The sequence below is a fragment of the Channa argus genome, chromosome 1 (genome assembly GCF_033026475.1).
Source record: "Channa argus isolate prfri chromosome 1, Channa argus male v1.0, whole genome shotgun sequence".
In the NCBI taxonomy this organism is placed as follows: Eukaryota; Metazoa; Chordata; class Actinopteri; order Anabantiformes; family Channidae; genus Channa; species Channa argus.
The window spans coordinates 4,294,233-4,316,837 of record NC_090197.1 but is presented as its reverse complement, the minus strand read 5'-3'; the positions used below and the strand labels follow the sequence as shown (position 1 = coordinate 4,316,837).

Here is a 22,605-nt window from a genome sequence, read left to right as displayed (position 1 = left end):
TTCATTAGATCCACTCATGTGAACGCCACTTAGTTCAAACTGTGAGACCCACATGAACAATGGACCTTACAGGTTTATACATTGTAACTCTTCCACTTTTATTTGGGTTCTCAAGTTGAGAGCTTTGGTCGTTAGTATGATGTCAATTGCTTCAAATGTTTAAATTCCAGTTAATCAGCCAAAATTAAATACAAATGTTTTAATCAGATTTTACTGTAAAGACACATTTTTCAGGTTTTCATACTCTTATCAACACGTGGACACATGGTACTGATGATACCGACTGAGTGATGCTAATTAAATGACAACTGCGTGACAATTAATAAGTCCTACAGTTGGATGCCAAAGTTTGCATTTTCCTATTGTGAGATTGAAAAACGAGTCATTTTTTTCCATCAACATTTCATTTACGGCACATTCAGCTGGTACAAATGATCCTTAATCAGAAATAATTAAAGCTCATTTTTAAATAATTTATGAAGAATGGACATTTTTTTAGTGATATAGTGTCATTTAAAAAAATACTTCTTAAAATAAACTTCTTGACCATTTTTGTTGCGTCTGATGGAAAAAGTCCATTTGTAGCAGCTGAATGTACATTATTACTATGTTACTGTAGGTTTAGGTTCAGATTGTGTCTCCTTACATGGGGGATGTAGGGGGATGCAAACGTAACTGTAAACCTATAAACCTGTGTCTGAAACACACATGTGACAGTTACAACACAATTCCTCATGAAGCTGTGTGTGTGTGTGTGTGTGTGTGTGTGTGTGTGTGTGTGTGTGTGTGTGTGTTATTAGTATTGTGCTGTACATATGTGGATAAATAGACAAGAAGGTCACAATTGATGGGAACAAAAACTAAAGAAGACCATGATTTCTATTTTTTAATATGCTCATTTAAGTGCATTGAATATAAATGATAAACTAAACCTCAAAGGACAAAAATGTTTATTTAAAAAAGTCTTATAATGTGTGGAATTAAAAGAAACTTTTATTTATGTATTTACTATGATTTTTGACTTTTTAGACATTAAGACAGATCTGTCATTATTTCAATCCACGTTTCATCGTCTCATTGTTACAGAAAACAGTCAGTACAAGTGACTGTTTAACAGCAAGTAAAACTCAGTTTACTGCTGTTACTTTAATAAGTACTTTAATAAATGATCTGTTTCTGTGATTTTGTGCTTTGACTTGTTATGTTCTGTGTTACTTTACAAACTTTTAGTGTTTTAGTTTCATTACAGTTGTTGTCAGATCAGTTCCTCTTCAGCTCAGGGAGGTTTTTGTACAACATTGTTTCACTGTGTGAATGGGAAGAAGTAACCATTCTGTCCACAGTAATAAACTCCTGCATCTTCAGTCTGAACTCCACTGACGGACAGAGTGAAGTCAGTTCCAGAATAACTTCCACTGAAACGATCAGAAACTCCAGACTGACGAGTTGTAGCATATCTCACAAGAAGTCTTGGAGCTTCTCCAGGTTTCTGAAGGTACCAGTGCAGGTAGTTACTAATACTCTGACTGGATTTACATGTGATGGACACAGACTGTCCTGGAACAACAGACTGAGATCCAGGAGACTGAGTCAGGGTGATTTGTCCTGATGAACCTGGAAACCATGAAAAAGAGGAGAAGGGTTATTGAGACAAATCCAGCTTGGACAAAGATGATCAGCATCCAAACAGAGGAGGATCATTTGTTTAACATGGACAATAGATGGAAGAAGGTCAATGCTGCTTGTTTCAGTGTTTCTCCATCAGAGCAGAACATCATTGTGCTGAACCTGGTTTCATCCTGAAGCAAAGTTTTCACAAGAGAGTCTCACCCTGAACAAGGAGCCCCAGGGTGGACAGCAGTAGACTCAGAGACATCATCATTGTGCTGCCGGCGTGTCAGTGGCTCTGAAAGGCCTGGACAGACCCTGATCAACACTGGTCTCTTAACAGCTGGGAGACAGAGGCAGGACACATATGCAAACACACACAGTCACTCAGCTGGAACTGTCCTCTTCACTTTATCATGAAATTCAACAGGAGAAAAAAATGTTGAAAAAAATCTTATGTTGGAAATGTTTGACTCGTACCTTTTCTACAGTATCTCAGTTTAGTGAAAAGTGGATCCAAACAATGTCAAAGATTTTCAGCATATTCACAACAGAGGACATGTCCAGAAAATGTGATTTACCTTCTGATCAGAGAGAAATAACATTAAAAATACATAAAAATAACATAAGAAATAAGAGAAAATGAGAATTCTTTATATATAGTAGGATGCTATCAGCATACAGGCTGATATTTTAGGGAGTTGTGGATTGGGAGCTAGAGTAGATTCTTCATTATTGACAGGATCAGTGCTTCGATTTCCAACTCCTGTTCACCTCAAAATGTCATTTGCTGAGTCCAAAGTTCACCTGGAGCCTTAAATAAAAATGTGTATGTGGGTGAAAGAAATAAATGTTTGTAAAAAAAATTCTTGTTGCTTTATGTTCATGTTTATGTTAAGATACAGTGAATGATGTTCACAGACTTTAACCATCAACTGGTGTTTGTGTACATTCAGTGAACTGTATCAGTCTCTGCAGTAGCTTCCAGCTGCAGCATCAGTTCAGTTTCTGTTCAGTCTGACTGAGGGAGGTTTTTGTACGAGGCTTTTTCACTGTGTGAACACAGCTTGACTGTTGATTTCATGATAACTCTGACAGTAGTAAACTGCTGCATCTTCAGTCTGGACTCTACTGATGGTCAGAGTGAAGTCAGAGTTTGATCCACTGCCTGAAAAACGATCTGGAATCCCTGATGCTCGAGAAGTTGCCCAATAGATTAGACGCTTAGGACGTTCTCCATCTTTCTGTTGGTACCAGGCTAAAAGCTGATAGTTGCTCCAAACATAAACATTCTGACTGGTTTTACATCTGATGTTGACGGTTCCTCCCAGAGCAGAGCTCACTGCTCCAGGCTGAGTCACTGTGACCTGACCTCTGGACTCTGAGGACACAGAGACAAAAACAGAAAGCAGCATCATCATCAGCATCACAGCTTCATTTCAGAGGGACGGATGTTGATAGAGGAGAGGAGTTGGATTCTCTGGACTTTACCTGTGAAGCAGCAGCAGAGGAGAGTCCAGATGAGGACGGAGATCAGAGTCATGTTTTTGATGAGGAGGATTTCTGTGTCTTCTGTTGTCATGAAGGACAGCTGTCAGTCATCCAGTGTTCAACTCTCAGGACTATAAACTCTCCCAGAGCACTGGAGCATGGTGCTGCTGATGCAAAGTGGCTCTATGGAAATGATCACACTGACTCCAACAGGGACTTGGATCATTCTGATCAGGCTGATTATTAATGGATCATTCAGTTTTTTCCAGGGATTTGTCAATTTGGAGAAAACCTTTTAAAAATGTGTCATAGATCAAACTTTGTAGAATAATTGTTGAATAGGTCTTTTTAATAAATGTTGATTTACCATCTGCAGCTCTGTTGTGTTTTATTTTAAAATAGATTTATTTTGAAAAATTGCACATATGCAACAAATTCGTCGTGTTCTGTGACACGTATTTAAATGTTTATATATTTTTCACAATGTGACTTTTTCCGTGTGACTGTAGAGAGACATGGCTCTCTGATTTTGGAACAGTAGTTTTTGTACGACGACACAATGACTTTGTATCACTGTGGTTCACGTTCGGTGGAGGAACCAAACTGGAATTTGGACGTAAGTTTAAGTATTACATTTAATTTATTACTTAAGGTTACAGTTCTTGTGTCTAAACATTTCTGATAATGTTTTAGTGGGCTGAGCTAAATTATTTTTAAAATGTCAGTTTTTATGCTCATTTTTTAACTTTAAACGTGTGACATTCAAAGTGACCTTTATAGAAACTTTCACTTTCTACTTCATTTGTTAAATGTTGAAATTTCTTAAACCTTTCGCTCTCCAATTGTATCTGTTTTAAAATAATTCAGTGACACTAAAGAAATATATTTTTTTATTGCTGTCAGATATGAAACATTTCAGACGTCTCTGTGTCCTTTAAAGCCAGAACAGTGTCTAAGTGATTTCAAATGAAGGACCTCACTGAGTTTTTACAAAGACACTGTTATTTTTGATTTTAAACTCCATTTTATTTTGTCCTTTTTATACTTTAGTAGTTTGACATGTCTCAGGTCATATGAGGACTCTTTCTGTCCTGACCTGCATGAGAGGTTTATTAAAGGGAAGTGAAACAATGTGTGAGTCAGTAACTGGTGGAGCAGAACAACCATCTGACAGAAACTCCTTCAAGGACAAATCCACCCTCACACAGTAAAGGTGTCCAACTGTCTGCTGCTGTCCTCTAAGCTGACTGGTGTCTCCTACTGCAGGTGATGTCCGTCCCACCCTGACAGTGCTGCCTCCCTCCAGCAAGGATCTGCAGCAGGGGAATGTCACAGTAATTTGTCTGGCCAACAAGGGCGTCCCCTCAGACTGGACTCTGTCCTGGAGGATGGATGGTTGCAACAGAGTAAACTGGGAGGACAGCAGGAGCCTTGCAGTGCTGGAGAAGGACGGCTTCTACAGCTGGAGCAGCACCCTGACTCTCCCTGCAGACCAGTGGGAGAAGGTGCATGCTGTCACCTGTGAGGCCACCCAGGGCTCCCAGACTCCGGTCTCAGAGACACTGACAAAAGACCAGTGTTCCCAGTCCTGATCTGTGCCAGGGTTTTGCTCTGCTACTGCTTTCTCTCTGCTCTGTTTTTGTCTTTCAGGTTTCATTAATAGCATTTGTTGGTTTTTAAAATACAATTAAAACATTTTCTGTAAATGTATTTTAGTATTTCTTTTATATTCAAAATAGACTTGTTAGTAGATCCATTTGCTCCAGTCTAACTAAAGTCAACTTAGTCCAAAAGGTTAAAAATGAATTATGGGGTTTAGGATACCTGGTTTAACAAAGATAACAATAACTCTCAATAATGGACTAATAATAACTGTGACAGTGGTAGAAACATATGGAATTGTGAAGTATCCAGAGTGTGTATTTAGACACTATCAGCCCATCAGTGTCAGCACTGTGGTCTGACAATGTCCATGATTTTCATTTATAAATATTTGGGTGTTTGGATCAGAAACTTAATTTTGATCTATCAAATAACTGAAGGACAGTAATATTTCAGTAGTGAAATGAGGTTTATTGGATTAACAGAAAATGTGCAATATGCATCAAAACGAAATAAGACAGGTGCATAAATTTGGGCACCCTTGTCATTTTGTTGATTTGAATACCTGTAACTACTTATCACTGATTAATTGGATCACACAAATGGTTTGGTGACTCATTAAGCCTTGAACTTCATAGACAAGCTGTCAGTGTCCACTGTGAGGAACATAGTGAGGAAATGAAAGACCACAGCCACAGTTCTTGTTAAGGCCAGAAGTGGCAGGCCACATAAAATATTGGAGAGGCAAATGTGAAGGATGGTGAGAACAGTCAAAAACAGCCCACAGACCACCTCCAAAGACCTACAACATCAACTTGCTGCTGATGGTGTCACTGTGCATCGTTCAACATTTCAGTGCACTTTGCACAAGGAGAAGCTGTATGAGAGAGTGATGTGAAAGAAGTCTTTTCTGCACACACGCCACAAACGGAGTCACTTGATGTATGCAAACACACATTTGGACAAGCCAGCTTCATTTTGGAATAAGGTGCTGTAGACTGATGAAACAAAGATTGAGTTATTTGCTCATAACAAGGGGAGTTATACATGGCAGCAAAAGAACACAGCGTTCCAAGAAAAACACTTGCTAACCACAGTACAATTTGGGCAAAGTTCCATCATGCTGTGGGCCTGTGTGGCCAGTGCCGGTACTGGGAATCTGGTTAAAGTTGAGGGTCGCATGGATTCCACTCAATATTAGCAGATTCTTGAGAGTAATGTTGAGGAATCAGTCACAAAGTTTCACAACAAGACAACAACACAAAACACTGCTCAAAATCTACTCAGCATTTATGCAGAGGAGCAAGAACAATGTTCTGGAATGGCCATCCCAGTCCCAGACCTGAATGTCATTGAACATCTGTGGGATGATCTGAAGCAGGCTGTCCATGCTCGGCAACCATCAAACCTAACTGAACTGGAGATGTTTTGTAAGGAGGAATCGTCCAAAATACATTCATCCAGAATCCAGACACTCATTACAGGCTATAGGAAGCGTCTAGAGGCTGTTATTTCTGCTAAAGGAGGCTCTAATAAATATTGATGTGATTTTTCTGTTGGGGTGCCCAAATTTATGCACCTGTCTAATTTCGTTTTGATGCATATGGCGCATTTTCTGTTAATCCAATGAACGTCATCTCACTACTGAAATATTACTGTTATTATACTATTATATCTCATATAAAGTACCTTATAGTGTTTTGCAAATAATTGTATTTCACAAAATTCCAAAAATAACATTTTAAATGTTGAAGATCATTTTCTCTCAAGCTTTGGGAGGTTTTTGTACAACATTGTTTCACTTGTAAACAGGAAGCTATAATCCTGCTGACAGTAATAAACTCCTGCCTCTTCAGTCTGAACTCTACTGATCATCAATGCGGTTTTGTGAAATGTTGATCCAATCAATGTCAAAGATTTTCTGGACATGCAAAATAGAGGAAGTGTCTAAAAATGTCCTTAACTTCTGCTAAGATAAAAATGAAGGGAAGTGTATTTTTTTTATATATAGTAGGATGTCATTGGCGTACAGGCTGATAATTTAGGAGGTAGTGGATTGGAAGTTAGAACAGATTGTCCACTATTCACGGGGTCAGTGTTTCAATGTCCAGGTCCACCTGTTCATTAAACTGTCCTTTGATGCTGAGCCCCAAGTTGCTCTGAAGAATTACCCTAACCTACAAAGTGCTTAGGGTAATTCTAGAGAGCGGTTGGGTTTGTTTTTTTCAATGTCAGAGTTGTGTATTTCTAAAATCAGAGGCTTATATATGACGACTCGGTGACTTTATCACTGCAGTACATGTTTAGTGCAGGAACCAGAATAGATGTCAACAATAAAAACTTTTCACCCTTAAACTAGTGAAGTTCATGTATGTAAATGATGTAAAACTGTATTCTATTGTATTTGATGATTATAGACAATACTGCAACATTTTAGCTGATATTGCAGTGATTGTTTAGTGCATCACTTTGTCTTCAGTCATTTAAATTTTAATTTCAGCAGCCTACTATTATTTTTCAGACATTATACTATACATCAGAAACAAATGTCTATTTACAGCAGTGAATGGATGTTTAGTGTTTAATTGTCGGCCCCTGTTGATATTGAAGGATATCATCAATTATACGGTCAAACAATGGGATTCTTGATTCTTTTTAAAGTTTTATAAGTACTTTACATGGTTAAATGGAAATATATTGTGTCTTTAACTGACATGAGTCAGTGTTTTCAGTACCACATGTATCAGTCACAGTATGTAAGTAGAAATACTGGAGACATGTTTCATTCTTTTACAGTTTCTTCCTTGTGGACTGTACCTGACTAATACCTAGATCACAGGTGATGGGAACAAAAACACAATAAGAACATGATTTCTATGTATTTATTATGTACATTTGAGTGTATTGAATATAAATAATAAACTAAACCTCAGAGGAAATAAACGTCATCACACCACTTTTTTATTTCTTAGATCTAATTAATTAAATCATGTTTAATATGTAATGTGTTTGGGTTTTCTGGAAATCCCTGTTATGTGTCAATACTTTTGTTTCTAAAAATGTTTTTTGATTTTCTAAATCAAATTAGTTTTATTTGTGGAGTTCTCATAATTGTTGTTTTTTTTTACTTTGCTTTTTAGACATTAATACAGATCTTTCATTAATTCAATTATAAGTTTCTTGTTACATTTCATCGTCTCATTGTAACAGTAAACAGTCAGTACAAATGACTGTTCAAGTTTTTATTTGTAGTACTATAGCAAAATACACAGAAATACATTATTTTCAACACTTATTGTGCATTTATTTGTTATGTTCTGTGTTACTGTACAAACCTTTAGTGTTTTAGTTTTTGTGCAGCTGTTAAGTCAGATCAGTTCCTCTTCAGCTCAGGGAGGTTTTTGTACGACGTTGTTTCACTGTGTGAGCGGGAAGCTGTTACCCTGCTGACAGTAATAAACTCCTGCATCTTCAGTCTGAACGCCACTGATGGACAGAGTGAAGTCAGTCCCAGAATAACTTGCACTGAAACGATCAGAAACTCCAGAGTGACGGATTGTAGTATCAACAATGAGAAGTTTTGGAGGTGCTTCAGGTTTCTGAAGGTACCAGTTCATGTCATCACCTATAGCTTTATTGGTTTTACATCTGATGAGGACAGTCTGTCCTGGAGCAACAGACTGAGATCCAGGAGACTGAGTCACGGTGATTTGTCCTGATGAACCTGGAAACCATGAAAAAGAGGAGAAGGGTTATTGAGACAAGTCCAGCTTGGACAAAGATGATCAGCATCCAAACAGAAGAGGATCATTTGTTTAACATGGACAACAGATGGAAGAAGGTCAATGCTGCTTGTTTCAGTGTTTCTCCATCAGAGCAGAACATCATTGTGGTGAACCTGGTTTCATCCTGAAGCAAAGTTTTCACAAGAGAGTCTCACCCTGAACAAGGAGCCCCAGGGTGGACAGCAGTAGACTCAGAGACATCATCATTGTGCTGCCGGCGTGTCAGTGGCTCTGAAAGGCCTGGACAGACCCTGATCAACACTGGTCTCTTAACAGCTGGGAGACAGAGGCAGGACACATATGCAAACACACACAGTCACTCAGCTGGAACTGTCCTCAGTGGATCAGGGGGTTTCCCATCAGTGCAGCAGTGCTTTCAACCAAAAGCAAAGTTTCCACCTCAGTCCTTTCTGTAAGACTCTCTCCAGGCCTTTAATGTGGATCCTTTAGGAGTTTTTAACTGACTTACACACGTCTCTTATTTCACACTGTCTAGAAATTCTTCAAGTGTGTTTTACTTTCTTTGCCTTTGAGACAAACACCACCAGTTACATGTAACTGTGAAAGAAGAGCAAACAAGTTAAAGCACAGAGGTCAGAGGACGTCACACTACACAACAAGTAGATGGACAATGTGGACACATAGTTTTGTTTACAGCTGTTTTCTAAATGATCTTTGAATCTGTTTATATTTTAGTTTTCCAGTCAAATATTAGAGAAAATGTGTGATTGTACAGTTTGTTACAGTGATTTTTAGTTATTTATATTAACAAATGAAGTCACTGATCTTTGACTTTTTATGATCCAAACTGATTCTGAATTTAGTTCATATGTTAACAAAGATGAAGTTTTGTAGGATTTCAGGGATGTGATGTTTATCTTTGGACTGTCTTCACTCATCAAGGGTTCTGATGCTGATCTTTGTTCATGGTTTTGTTCAGTTATATTTAGCTGAAAACATTTGAAGCTGAGACACTAAAACAGCCTTTTTGGCTTTTTGAGAATATAGAATTATGATGAATTTTTTTGGTTTGAATAGACAGTTAGAAGCTGTGATGGACAAATTATTTAGTGTTTTGCAAAATTGTGTGTGTGTGTGTGTGTGTGTGTTTAGTGAATTGCATCAGTCCCTACAGTGTGGAGTCATCAAGATTTAATAATTATAGAATATTATAAAGTAACAAGGTAATAAATGAGTTATTGAAAATATATTACACACTGATGTTCAGCATAACAGATACAGTGAATGATGTTTAGAGATTTTAACCATCAACTGGTGTTTGTGTACATTCAGTGAACTGTATCAGTCTCTGCAGTAGCTTCCAGCTGCAGCATCAGTTCAGTTTCTGTTCAGTCTGACTGAGGGAGGTTTTTGTACGATGCTTTTTCACTGTGTGAACAACCACTGACTGTTGATGCTATGGAGACTCTGACAGTAGTAAACTGCTGCATCTTCAGTCTGGACTCCACTGATGGTCAGAGTGAAGTCAGAGTTTGATCCACTGCCTGAAAAACGATCTGGAATCCCTGATGCTCGAGTGGTGGCAGAATAAATAAGCAGTTTAGGACGTTCTCCATCTTTCTGTTGGTACCAGGCTAAATAGTGATATGGGCTGCTATAATAAACATCCTGACTGGTTTTACAGTTGATGGTTGTGGTTCCTCCCAGAGCAGAGCTCACTGCTCCAGGCTGAGTCACTGTGACCTGACCTCTGGACTCTGAGGACACAGAGACAAAAACAGAAAGCAGCATCATGGTTTTGTGGGCTTCATTTCAGAGGGACGGATGTTGATAGAGGAGAGGAGTTGGATTCTCTGGACTTTACCTGTGAAGCAGCAGCAGAGGAGAGTCCAGATGAGGACGGAGATCAGAGTCATGTTTTTGATGAGGAGGATTTCTGTGTCTTCTGTTGTCATGAAGGACAGCTGTCAGTCATCCAGTGTTCAACTCTCAGGACTATAAACTCTCCCAGAGCACTGGAGCATGGTGCTGCTGATGCAAAGTGGCTCTATGGAAATGATCACACTGACTCCAACAGGGACTTTAATAAACTGATTATCAGTGGATTGATGAGTTTTTAGGGTTTTGTTGATGGTGAGAAAACCTCTTAAAAATGTGTCATAGATGATGTTTTGACTTTTAGTTTTTTTTTTGCCTTTTAATCTTAAAAAAATATATTTTTCTGATTTATTGATTAGCTTCTTATCTTTTTCATTCAAATTAACATAATTCTAATAAAGACTTAAAGACATCACAGATTATTGTCAAATATAAAATCTAAACCTTCAGGAAATATGTGACATTATGTTCATGGTCACTTTTACATCAGCTGACAAAATGTGACAATGACTTTCCAGAACTGTTTCAGCATCAGAGTCATGTCTCTCTATAGTCTGAGGTTTTAATCCAACGTTCAATGCTGGAAGCATGCAGACTGCTGTCAACTGTACTTTTGTCTCCTTAAGCTCTGGAGTTCTACTTATACTGTTTTCTATTTTATATAATAATTGTAGACATTACTGGATCATTTTAGCTGATTTAGTTGTTAATACCATTACAGAAACTGTTTATTTCATCACACTTTCTTCAGAAATTCACATTTTTAAGTTCCAACTATTGTTACACTGACATTTTAATTTCAGTAATTTATAGATATTAGGTTTCCAAAAATGTTGTGTCCAACTTAATACTCTGGAACTAGCTTTACTTTTTATCTTTAGTCCTGAAACCATCTGTTTTCATGCTTCATCAGTGATGCCTGTCTGTCGCCATGGCTACTACATTTGAAGAGGAAGTAAAGCACTAATAACCATTTTCATCTACAGTCATGGTCAAAAATATCAGCACCCTGGCAATTCTGTCAGAATTTGTATGTAGACACACCTGTGGCAAGTAACAGGTGTGGACAACACAGTAATCCACAACAATCCAGTTAAAATGGAGGAAAGTTGACTCAACCTTTGTGTTGTGTGTCACACTGAGCATTGAGAAAAGAAAGAAGTGGAAAGAGGTGGAAAAACATGGACAATCTCAAGGCTAAAAGTCCATCTCCAGAGATCGTGTGCAATATCAACAAGAGGTTTACAGCTCATGGCTCTGTAGCTAACCTCCCTGGACGTGTCACCTCGCACTATCCGTCACCATCTGAATGAAAAGGGACACTATGGTAGGAGACGGAGGAGGAATCCACTGCTGACACAAAGACATAAAAAAGCAAGACTGGTGTTTGCCAGAACTTATGTTACAAAAACCACAATCCTTTTGGAAGAAAGTGGACAGATGAGACGAAAGTAGAGCTTTTTGGTAAAGGACATCAAGACACTGTTTACAGAAAAAGAAATGAAGCCTTCAAAGAAAACAACACAGTCCCCACAGTCAAACATGGTGGAGGTTCAAAGATGTTTAGTTGCTTTGCTGCCTTGACTGTGTGAATGGTATCATGAAATCTGATGATCACCAAAGAATTTTGGGGCCAGTGTCAGAAGCTCTGTCTCCACCAGAGGTCATGAGTCTCTTATTCTGGTAATAACATGTGATCATATCATTTACAGTTCACCTGGCAGAAATGGTTTTGCTCATGTTCTAAGCACATTTGTGCAGGTATCTCCCTTTAATCTTATATTACATTAGATACTTCATTCATGGTTCTGTTAGTGTCACTTCTACTGAGCAACTCTGCTTTTTTCACATGAACACACTCTGGAAACCCAGGTTTCACAGAACCAGCTGATAACCAGCTTTGATACTGCTCATCCAGGACAGACATAGTCAGGATCCAGTGAAGCTCTGTTTGTTCGGAGATTTGTCTGTCTCCTGCTATTCTCCATCTGTCCACCAGATGTCCTCAGACTTCCATCCCTTCAGTCACCTGACTCTCCTCCCAGATCCACCTGTGTCCCCTCCTTCCTACACACCTGTTCCCACTTCCCTCATCAGCTCCTCTGCATAGAAACCAGCCTGGTTTCCACCATCATTTGGTTGAACACATCTCATTGTGTTTCTGTTTGTGCTGTGGATTCATGTTCTTACATCCTGACTCATATTTATATCTATATATAGATGTGATCTTTTAAAACATCTGAAATTCCTCATGTTGATGTATTTTCATTTTCTTATTCCTGTGGCCAATGTTTGTTTTTACTGACTGCAGATTGAAATCAAGAGGGACTAATTATTAGACTGTATTTGGTCGTAAATATCAGTTTGATTCTGTGGAAACTAATTCACATCAAAGTCGACAACATTTCTTTGTGTAATATTTCTCAAGTTTATTATTTTTCTCCCCTATACATGGTAATAGAAAAGTGGATCAAAACATATTTATTTGTCAGAACAATGGAGAAAAATTGTTTTCATAACTAAACCTCTCAGTGTCCTGATGAAGGTTTTCACTGGAAGATGAACATAAAGAGTTTCCTGTGACTGCAGCAGTTTAGTGGGACTACAGAGTTAGTAAGTCCACATGTAGTTGTTGTGTGGACGACTTCCAACCCCACTACTCTGTCTGCACCATAGAGCACAGAGGGACAATATCTATGGAATAAAGAGGATTGAACATGTGACACAGAATGAACAAGTCAACAAATGTGAGATGACTCTGAGGATCAGGAAGAACATTTCAGAGTTTGACAAACAGCTTCATCCCAACACTACACACCTCTCTGTCATCAGAGGAAGCAGGAAATCTTCTTCTCACAGATCCAGTTTTTATACTGATAATAATGTTCACTTCTCCATCTTCCGTGTCGATCACAACATGCTGCATATGAAAACCCAGTGGGATGTTTCTCTTCTGTCGCCAAGAAGCTGTGGGAAAAAAAATCAAACCTTGTTTTTGACTTTGATAAATTCATGATTATTTTCACTTTCAAATAAACCTAAATCTCATTTTAATGATTTGAAATAGTGTCATGTTAGTAACTATGTAGGGGATTTGCTGACACCACAAGGATCATGGGGATAAGTCTGATCCCAGATGTGAACTGTGTGAGGGAAATTTCAAAATCTAGGTAACACTGTTTCACTGTTTTCACACTTCTCACAGACCCACTATCAAACCTGCTTACACCAGTGTCTCCTCACCTTTTGCTCCCCAGCAAGACATCCTGTCTCTGGCCACACAAAGAAGTGATTAGGTAGATATCAACTATAAAACTACCTACACCTGAACATTTGCTTCCCAGAAGGGAGCCCACGGGAACCAGCACAAATCATCGATCTCAAGAACTTAAAAGACTATGAAGACAAAAGGACAAAGTAACATGAACTTGTTAATTAAGACTCCTGACCACATTGTATGAAGGTTGATTTGCATTGACTCATCCCTTTGTTCTTTGTGTGAACCCAGCTGTTGAGTTGTATGTATAAAAGGCTGAACAACCTACACATCTTGGTCAATCAGATTGACCCACTCTAGAGTGTAGCTCTGTTCTGTTCTGCATGTTTCTCTATTTGCTGATTAAATTCACCGTTATCATTCACTTGTAAGTTGCCTTTTTGCCTCCTAACTTGCCTTATAGTTTTTGCCACGACAGAATTGGTGTCAGAAAAGTGGGATTGGACGCGTGGTCTGGACTCTGATGGATGAACAGTAGCAGTGTACACAAGTAACAGTTGATTCCTCCCTATGGTTGAGAAGCTCTTCTCCTGAGGAGCCCACCCGCCGATCCAATCCAGAAGCGATACGGACCGTAATACGGCGGTGAAACAGCAACGGAGAAAAACGCGAGCAGACCAGAACTTGGTAAGAGAGCTCTACAAAACTCACTACTGGTTGGGTAGTTGACAAGACGTTGTCTTAGTTGAACCGTTGTGCTATTGACTACTGTTGTATGCAGCGCAGTAAATTCTGAGTCGCACGAGGAAAGGTAGCGCTAGGGAACGGCAACTAGAGGAATGGGTATAGTACTGGGTACTAGAGAAATGAGCACCTGGCCTGGGCACAGTCTGCCAACTGATTTGTCACCATTATGTGAAGAAATGTCAAAAAAATACAAGGGTAGTTGTAATCAATTGACTGAATGGTGGGAATTGGGGTTTTCTAAAGAGGGTAGTCTGAGTAGCAGACAGTTAACTCAGTTAAAAGATAAACTGGAAAGGAAAGAAAGGGAGAGTGCAGAGCATCACAAGTCCTTGTCCAAACAAAGTAAAAGAAAGCATAAGGTGTTCCAACCTGACTGGAAGGTATTTAGCATGTGGAAAGATGAATGTCACGTGAGGGAGAGTAGAATGTTTAGAAGACAGAATACAAATGTACATGAAAGGCTCAAACAAATAGAACTAGAACATATAGTTTATGGAATACAAAAGATTGTTCTGACACTGAACCTCTGTATCCTGTATTGTCTGAGTTTCACAAGGTGGATCCAGATCTGGTCTCTGCTCCTCTACTGCCTCTCCCACCATACCAGAGTCAAGCAGCACAGCAGGGGGAAATCCAAGCCAGCCCTCCCCCATCAGAAAATGCAGCAGCCACAGAAGGGGCACAAAGGGGCAACACCTCTGAGGAATCACTCCTGGAACCCAGCCCTGGAAGTGTGAAAGGACACTCCATGCACACCAGATCATAAGGACAGAACTTTCCCCCCAATCTTGAAGAACAGATAGGAGATGGTATGCATGTCCTAACTTTCCCTATGATTGAGGTGGGAGGAGTTCATGGCCACCAACTTGTTTTCCGCTCCTGGACAGAATTGGACATTAAAGAAGAAATTGAGAAAGTCACTCACCCAAAAGAAATGCTAACAAGTGGGGAGAGGACTTCCAGAACATGGTGCAAGACTACAAACCGACATTTCAGGAACTGGAACACCTGTTTAAACGACAGCTGCGATGTGATTTTCACAAGGTCACACACTTGTTTACCAACTCTAATCTCAGGCTTCGTCTGAAGCAGCAAGACTTGGAACATGAGGACAATGCTTTATACAGGAACGCTGTAACACTACTGGTGCAGGGTGTGCAAGCAAAGTTTCCACTTAAGCAAGACATGAGTGTGATCAGTGCCATACAGCAGGAGCCAAACGAGTCTGTGGGAGCATTTCTCGCACGGTTAACTGAGGCATATGACATACACAGTGGTCATGTTCCACCAGAAGATGGACTGGGAAGGAACCCCATGAGTGCCTATGAGGACCATCTTAAGGATGCATTTCTAAACAGGATGAAACCAGAAATTGGCTGACTGAGTGGGAGAGCAGGGGGAGCAGACGCTGGATCAGGTGACACCCATACAGGAGCAGAAATCAGATCAGGTGACCCGCATCTACACATTCACACACACAAAGACAAAACCCAGATATGATGCATATAAATGGCAACTTGTTGACAACACACCTGTTGCACAGCAGCTTGCAGATTTTGCACACACACACACACACACACACACACACACACACACACACACACACACAAGCAGAAACATTCCAACATAAGTCACTACACTACACTGCACAGCACACGTAAATGTAGGACCAGAAGGTGAATATGAAAGTCAATAGTATGTTGAATATGAAAGTCAATAGTATGTTGAATATGAAAGTCAGTGGTATGTTGAAAATGGTGAATCGGAAGTGATGTGTTTGACAAATGTGTATTGGACAATGACTGCTGCGGTTGCCTCTGTCTCACTCTCCTCTAAACAGGAAGTACTATTTAAGGGGGACACTCCACATATCCCATTGGCTAAACCTTCTGACTGGAGTTGGCAAGAACTGGGCCCATGGTTGCAGAGCCGGCTGCTCCTCGAGGATTTCCAACCAACAGCATCAGATCCTAGGACGGAATACAGTAGGAAGGGTGATGTACATCGTACACAATTTAAATCAATTGTGCAAGCTTTTAGAACAGTTGAGCTCATTAATGGCCATGACACCGCACAGGCTGCAGCCTATACCATCACAGAAACTAGTTTACCACCAGAGCTCGAGCAAATTCCAAAATCTCTCTGGGCAGCCCATAAATATGATGTAGGTCTTATGAGAGATGCAGAACCTCTGACAGTACATCCAAAATCAGAGTACAGGCCATGTCAGAAGCAATATCCTTTAAAGCAGGAAGCCATCGATGGCATAAGGCCTGTGTTCAATTCTCTGCTAAAAGCAGGTGTAATAATTCCATGTAGCAATTCCCCAGTGCACACTCCCATATTCCCTGTTTAAAAAAATTAGAGACCAAGGTCAACCAACTGAGTGGCGCTTTGTGCAAGATTTGCAGGCGGTGAACGCAGCCGTTCACCCCCGGGCGCCAGAAGTAAGTAATCCCCAAACCATTTTGTCTCTGGTACCACCAAATTCAACTTACTTCTCAGTAATAGATCTGGCCAATGCCTTCTTCTCTGTACACAAGGACAGCCAGTACTGGTTTGCTTTTTCATTTGAAGGGAAGGTTTATACTTGGACCCGTTGTCCTCAGGGCTATTCTGAAAGTCCAGGTTACTTTCATCAAGCTCTCAACAGAAACCTCCAAGATCTTAATTTGCCGGCCGGCTCAGCGATCTCACAATATGTAGATGATCTGCTGATTTGTAGTCCAACTGAAGACGCATGCAAAATTGATACGGTGCACCTTTTAAAACATCTTGCAGATAATGGCCACAAAATAAGTCTCACAAAAATGCAATTTGTGCAGCAAAAGGTGACATATCTGGGCCATGTGATCACCCCAGAGGGCAAAACACTGTCACCAAAACGAATTCTTGCAATTCAAAATATTCCTAAGCCTGTTACAAAAAAACAGATGATGAGCATGACATCATTCTGCAGACAGTGGATCCCAAATTACTCTTTGCGCGAAGCTTCCCTGTCTGCTATGGTGCATGGTAAACAACTTTCAGCGCGTGATAAAATTAAATGGACTATTGAAGGAGAAAAAGCGTTTAGTGATCTTAAGGCAGCACTCACTGCAGCTCCCACTCTGGGTCTGCCTAATCCTAACATGCTTTTTACTCAGTTTGTTGACCTCTGTGTTACGCCAACCTCACAGGGGTAAAGTGACTGTTGCTTATTTTTTTTTTTTTATCAAAGCTGGATCCAGTAGCAGCAGGTCTTCCCCTCTGTCTGAGAGCAGTTGCTGCAGCAGAAAAAGCTGTTTTGGCGTCACGTGATTTGGTTGGCTATTCTGATTTGATACTTATGGTTCCGCACGCTGTTACACACATATTACACACACAGAAAACTGCACATCTGTCAACTCAGCGTTGGTTGAGATACCACACAGTATTGTTGGAAATGCCTAACATCACTGTGAAAAGATGTAATGTGTTGAATCCTGCTACTCTTCTTCCTACAGTGGAGGATGGAGATCCTCATAACTGCACAGAGGTTCTGGAAACCATATGTAATTCCAGACCTGATCTCACAGACACACCAATCTTGAATGCTGAGTTAATTGTTGATGGGTCTGCTTCCCGATATGTCAAAATGGGTAGAAACCTAGTTGGATTGGCTGTTGTCACCAAACATAATGTCATTTCCAGTGGTACACTACCATCTCACCTGTCTGCTCAGGCAGCTGAGCTGATAGCCCTTACGGAAGCTTGTAAATTGGCTGAAGGAAAAACTGTCAATATTTACACTGACTCACGTTATGCATTTGGTGTCGTCCATGATTTTGGTTGTCTCTGGAGACAAAGGGGTTTTATGACATCAGGTGTTTTATGAACACCCATTGCACACCACACTCTGGTTGCAGCACTTTTAAATGCAATCCTGTTGCCTAAACAAATATCAGTAATAAAATTTGATACTCATACTAACAAAACAGATCCCATTTCTACAGGAAATTCAGCAGCAGATGCCGCAGCAAAAGCAGCAGCCAGGACGGGACAAATGTTTCACCTAACTCTGCTTTCTCTTCCACAGGAACTCAACCCACAGGCTGACCTGTCAACCATGCAGTCATTGGCAAGCATATCTCAAAAAACTCTATGGAAAAATCAGGTGCAACACTACAAAATGGGGTATGGCTTGGCCTCGATGATAAACCTTGCTTACCTAAGGCTTATTTCCATTTGTATGCAAAATTAGCTCATGGTAAAGATCATGCTTGCAAGGGGGATGTGTTTTTCAACATATGCAGCTGAATACTGCAGAAAATGTGTAATCTGTGCCGCAAACAATCCCTCTGGTGCCATTAAAATGCCATTGCAAGGTCACCCCCCACCTGATGGGCCTTTTGAAATTTGGATGATTGACTTCATTGAATTGTCACCATGCCAAAACAAAAGATATTGCTTGACCATGGTTTGCATGTTTAGCAAGTGGGTAGAGGTTTTTTCTTCTTCCAAACAGGATGCATCCACAGTGGTAAAAGCGCTAATAAAAGACATCATTGTTCGCTGGGGTATTCCAAAAAAGATCAGTAGCGACAATGGTCCTGGGTTTGCCAACAAAGTGTTGAAGGATTTGTCAAATTATTTGGGATTTGAATTCAAATATAATTGTTCTTATCACCCTCAGAGTGCAGGTGCAATAGAGCGACAAAATGTCATCCTCAAGACAAAACTAACAAAATGCTGTGAAGAAACAGGTTTGACATGGGTTGAAGCATTACAATTGGTACTGTTCTATATGCGTACGAGAGCAAGAACAACACATGGGTTAAGTCCATTTGAAATCATATTTGGAAAACCTCCTAGTATAGGGCTTAATCCCATCAAACAAAGTCTGATGACTGGGCGTCATGAAGACATGATGCTGGATTACTGTGCAAAACTTTCTGCCTCTCTCTCAGTTCTTCGTCCCCAGGTGAAAGCAGCCCTGTCCACCCCCGCAGACACCACCCTGCATGATCTCAAACCAGGTGACTGGGTGCTCATAAGGACCACCGGAGGAAACACTGGAGGCAGAGACGTTTCACAGGACCACATCAAGTACTGCTGACTTCCAGCACAGCAGTGAAAGTAGAGGGACGCGCCACGTGGGTCCACACCAGCCACTGCAAGAAGATCCTCACACCTGAACCAGAAAAGGAACTACACCCAGGAGAACACCGGCTAGACAAGGAAACAACCGCCGTGGAAGACGACCAGCAAGGTACAGACAGTCAAATTTGTCCCCTGAATTGTTCACCCCGGTGAGGGGGGAGAAGTGCAGATCGGGCTCAACCCGCACTTCAAGCTCCAACAAACGTCAAGAAGGGTGAATACAGGAAGGTGACAAAGGCGACATCTGGTGCCCAACGATGGAAAATCCTACACAGCTGTACCCACTCAGAACAAAAGAGTGGAAGATCAAGTCCTGCATTTTCCTCCTCTTCACCGTGGCTGCAACAATCCTGTGGATGATCCATGAATGTTGGCAAAGTGAACTGATCACCCAGCAGCTCACTAACACATTCAGGATGACAAGAAGTGTGGCAGAGACTGCACGTTTACTTGACCCATACTCTTCCACACGGTCTCCGTCATGGATGATGGAAAACCTGTGGATACAATACATCAACTACACTGTGAGGACCACATTCACCTCCTCGTGTCTTGTCTGCCAGGGATACAAGACCAAATTATCATTGGTGGGACTTCCTGAGGATCCATATTGTACAACGGACAATGTTAATAAAGTTTGTCTGGTTGATTGTATCATCACTCGAGCCTCCAGACAGACGACCTGGGACACGAATGGCATTTTATTCCAAAAAATGCCCACCACATCGCAATGCAATATCCATTCCTCCTCTTCTCTCCACACTAAACCACATCAAGCCTGCATTGCAAGCTAAGTTTGTCTGCTTCAATCGGACCTATGGAAACGTGTCAGTAGGCATCACACCACTGAACTGTACAAAAACACATACTCTCTACCCACCACTTAAACCTGGACATTCACAGAGCTCTGAAGTCGCCAAGGAAACTATTGAAGATGGAGTTTATGGCAGGCACTACAAAAGAGATGCTTTTGATGCAGGAATAAATCCTATGCCAGATGTGTACTGGATGTGTGGCAAGCCAACTAGATCTCTCCCAGCTAACTGGACAGGAGTGTGTGCCCTTGTCATGTTGGCCCAAGAGATACACATACTCCCAGCAGGGGCCTCAGACATTGCATACTGGGCTACTACACCACATCATCGCATGAGACGAGCACTCCAGAAACCTCTAGGCTCATTTGACACCGAAGTATACATTGATGACATCGGAGTACCACGGGGAATCCCAAATGAATACAAGGCTCGCAACCAGATTGCAGCAGGATTTGAGTCCTCCCTTTGCTGGTGGTGCACAACCAACAAGAATGTTGATTGGATCAACTACTTGTATTACAACCAACAGAGATTCATCAATCAAACACATGATGCCGTTGGAGGTATAGCTGAGCAGTTGGCAGCAACATCGCAGATGTCATGGGAGAACAGAATGGCAACTGACATGTTGCTTGCAGACAAAGGAGGAGTCTGCACCATGTTTGGAGACTCGTGTTGCACCTACATCCCAAACAACACAGCTCCAGATGGATCTGTAACAAAGGCACTAGAGGGACTGAGGTCACTTCGAGAAGAACTAAAAAGACATTCTGGCTATGATGACACCAGCCCCTGGGGCTGGTTTGATGTCATGTTTGGAAAATGGAAGGCCTTCATCTTGTCCCTTTTCACAGGTGTCGTTATAGGCATCACTGCCCTAACCCTGTGTGGGTGTTGCCTTATTCCGTGTGCACGTGGGCTAATAATGCGTGCAATTGACCATTCCATCTCACACCAAATGACTATACAAAGTATGCCTTTACTTAGAGACAGTGCTACCCTTGAGTCCTTCCACATCCCCAACTGGGAACCTCCATATAATGAAACTGATAGCATTGAGTTAAATTGATTTGGCCTAATCTGGGAACATAATGATGAAATGTTTTGAAAATCTTTGTGAATTAACATTTCTGATGAACTGTCCCTACTGTTGCTTAGCTTTATTAAATCCTGATCATGTAATTATCATAAAATGATAAAAGGGGGGATGTGTGAGGGAAATTTCAAAATTTAGGTAACACTGTTTCACTGTTTTCACACTTCTCACAGACCCACTATCAAACCTGCTTACACCAGTGTCTCCTCACCTTTTGCTCCCCAGCAAGACATCCTGTCTCTGGCCACACAAAGAAGTGATTAGGTAGATATCAACTATAAAACTACCTACACCTGAACATTTGCTTTCCAGAAGGGAGCCCACGGGAACCAGCACAAATCATCGATCTCAAGAACTTAAAAGACTATGAAGACAAAAGGACAAAGTAACATGAACTTGTTAATTAAGACTCCTGACCACATTGTATGAAGGTTGATTTGCATTGACTCATCCCTTTGTTCTTTGTGTGAACCCAGCTGTTGAGTTGTATGTATAAAAGGCTGAACAACCTACACATCTTGGTCAATCAGATTGACCCACTCTAGAGTGTAGCTCTGTTCTGCTCTGCATGTTTCTCTATTTGCTGATTAAATTCACCGCTATCCTTCACTTGTAAGTTGCCTTTTTGCCTCCTAACTTGCCTTATAGTTTTTGCCACGACACTAAGCACTAAATCAGATAGAAAATCAGAAAACTCTGAATAAGGGACTGGAGGACGGTACATGATAACAAATAATAGTGGTTTTTGAGTTTTCCAATTTGGATGTGAAAGGTTAAGAGTAAGACTCTCAAATGAGTTATAACTATGTTTAGGTCTAGGATTTATTGATAAGCTACAATGGAAGATTGCTGCTACTCCTCCACCTCGGCCTGTGCTTCTAGGAACATGATAATTAATATGACTCATTTAAACTGACATATTCTTCCTGCTGCAACCAGGTTTCAGTGAGACAAAATAAATCTAATTGATGATCATTTATCAAGTAATTTACTAACAGAGATTTAGAAGAGAGAGATCTGATATTTAATAATCCACATTTGAAAGTTTTGGGTTTTGGTTCAGTATGAGCAGTAGTCTTAACTTGTATTAGATTTTTATGATTAACTCCCCTTGTGTTCATTGTTGGTTTAAAAAGTTTAATTGGTCGTGGAGCAGACATAGTCTCTATGGGGCAAATAGCAGTGTGGTTAAGATCATAACATTCAGCAAAATAATAATATTCCCTGTGTGAAAAATTAGAATCCATAACAGCTGCATTTTGTCTGCTGGTAACGTCAGATTCT

At 40.5% G+C, this 22,605-nt stretch overlaps 3 gene segments (V, D, J or C); 1 reads left to right on the top strand and 2 right to left on the bottom strand.

Annotated features, from left to right (window-relative positions):
- Positions 1-63: 63 nt before the first annotated feature.
- On the bottom strand, positions 64-3,095 carry LOC137133563 (immunoglobulin kappa variable 6D-21-like). The segment is given in 2 exon segments: positions 64-1,614; positions 1,831-3,095. Coding segments are annotated over 2 exon segments (363 nt in total).
- A 493-nt stretch (positions 3,096-3,588) lies between these two features.
- On the top strand, positions 3,589-4,805 carry LOC137101385 (Ig kappa-b4 chain C region-like; the record flags this gene model as incomplete). The annotated part of the segment is given in 2 exon segments: positions 3,589-3,715; positions 4,366-4,805. Coding segments are annotated over 2 exon segments (453 nt in total), but the record flags the coding sequence as incomplete, so codon positions are not given.
- Positions 4,806-7,266: 2,461 nt separating this feature from the next.
- Positions 7,267-8,937, bottom strand: LOC137133628 (immunoglobulin kappa variable 6D-21-like). The segment is given in 2 exon segments: positions 7,267-8,425; positions 8,642-8,937. Coding segments are annotated over 2 exon segments (360 nt in total).
- Positions 8,938-22,605: the final 13,668 nt, after the last annotated feature.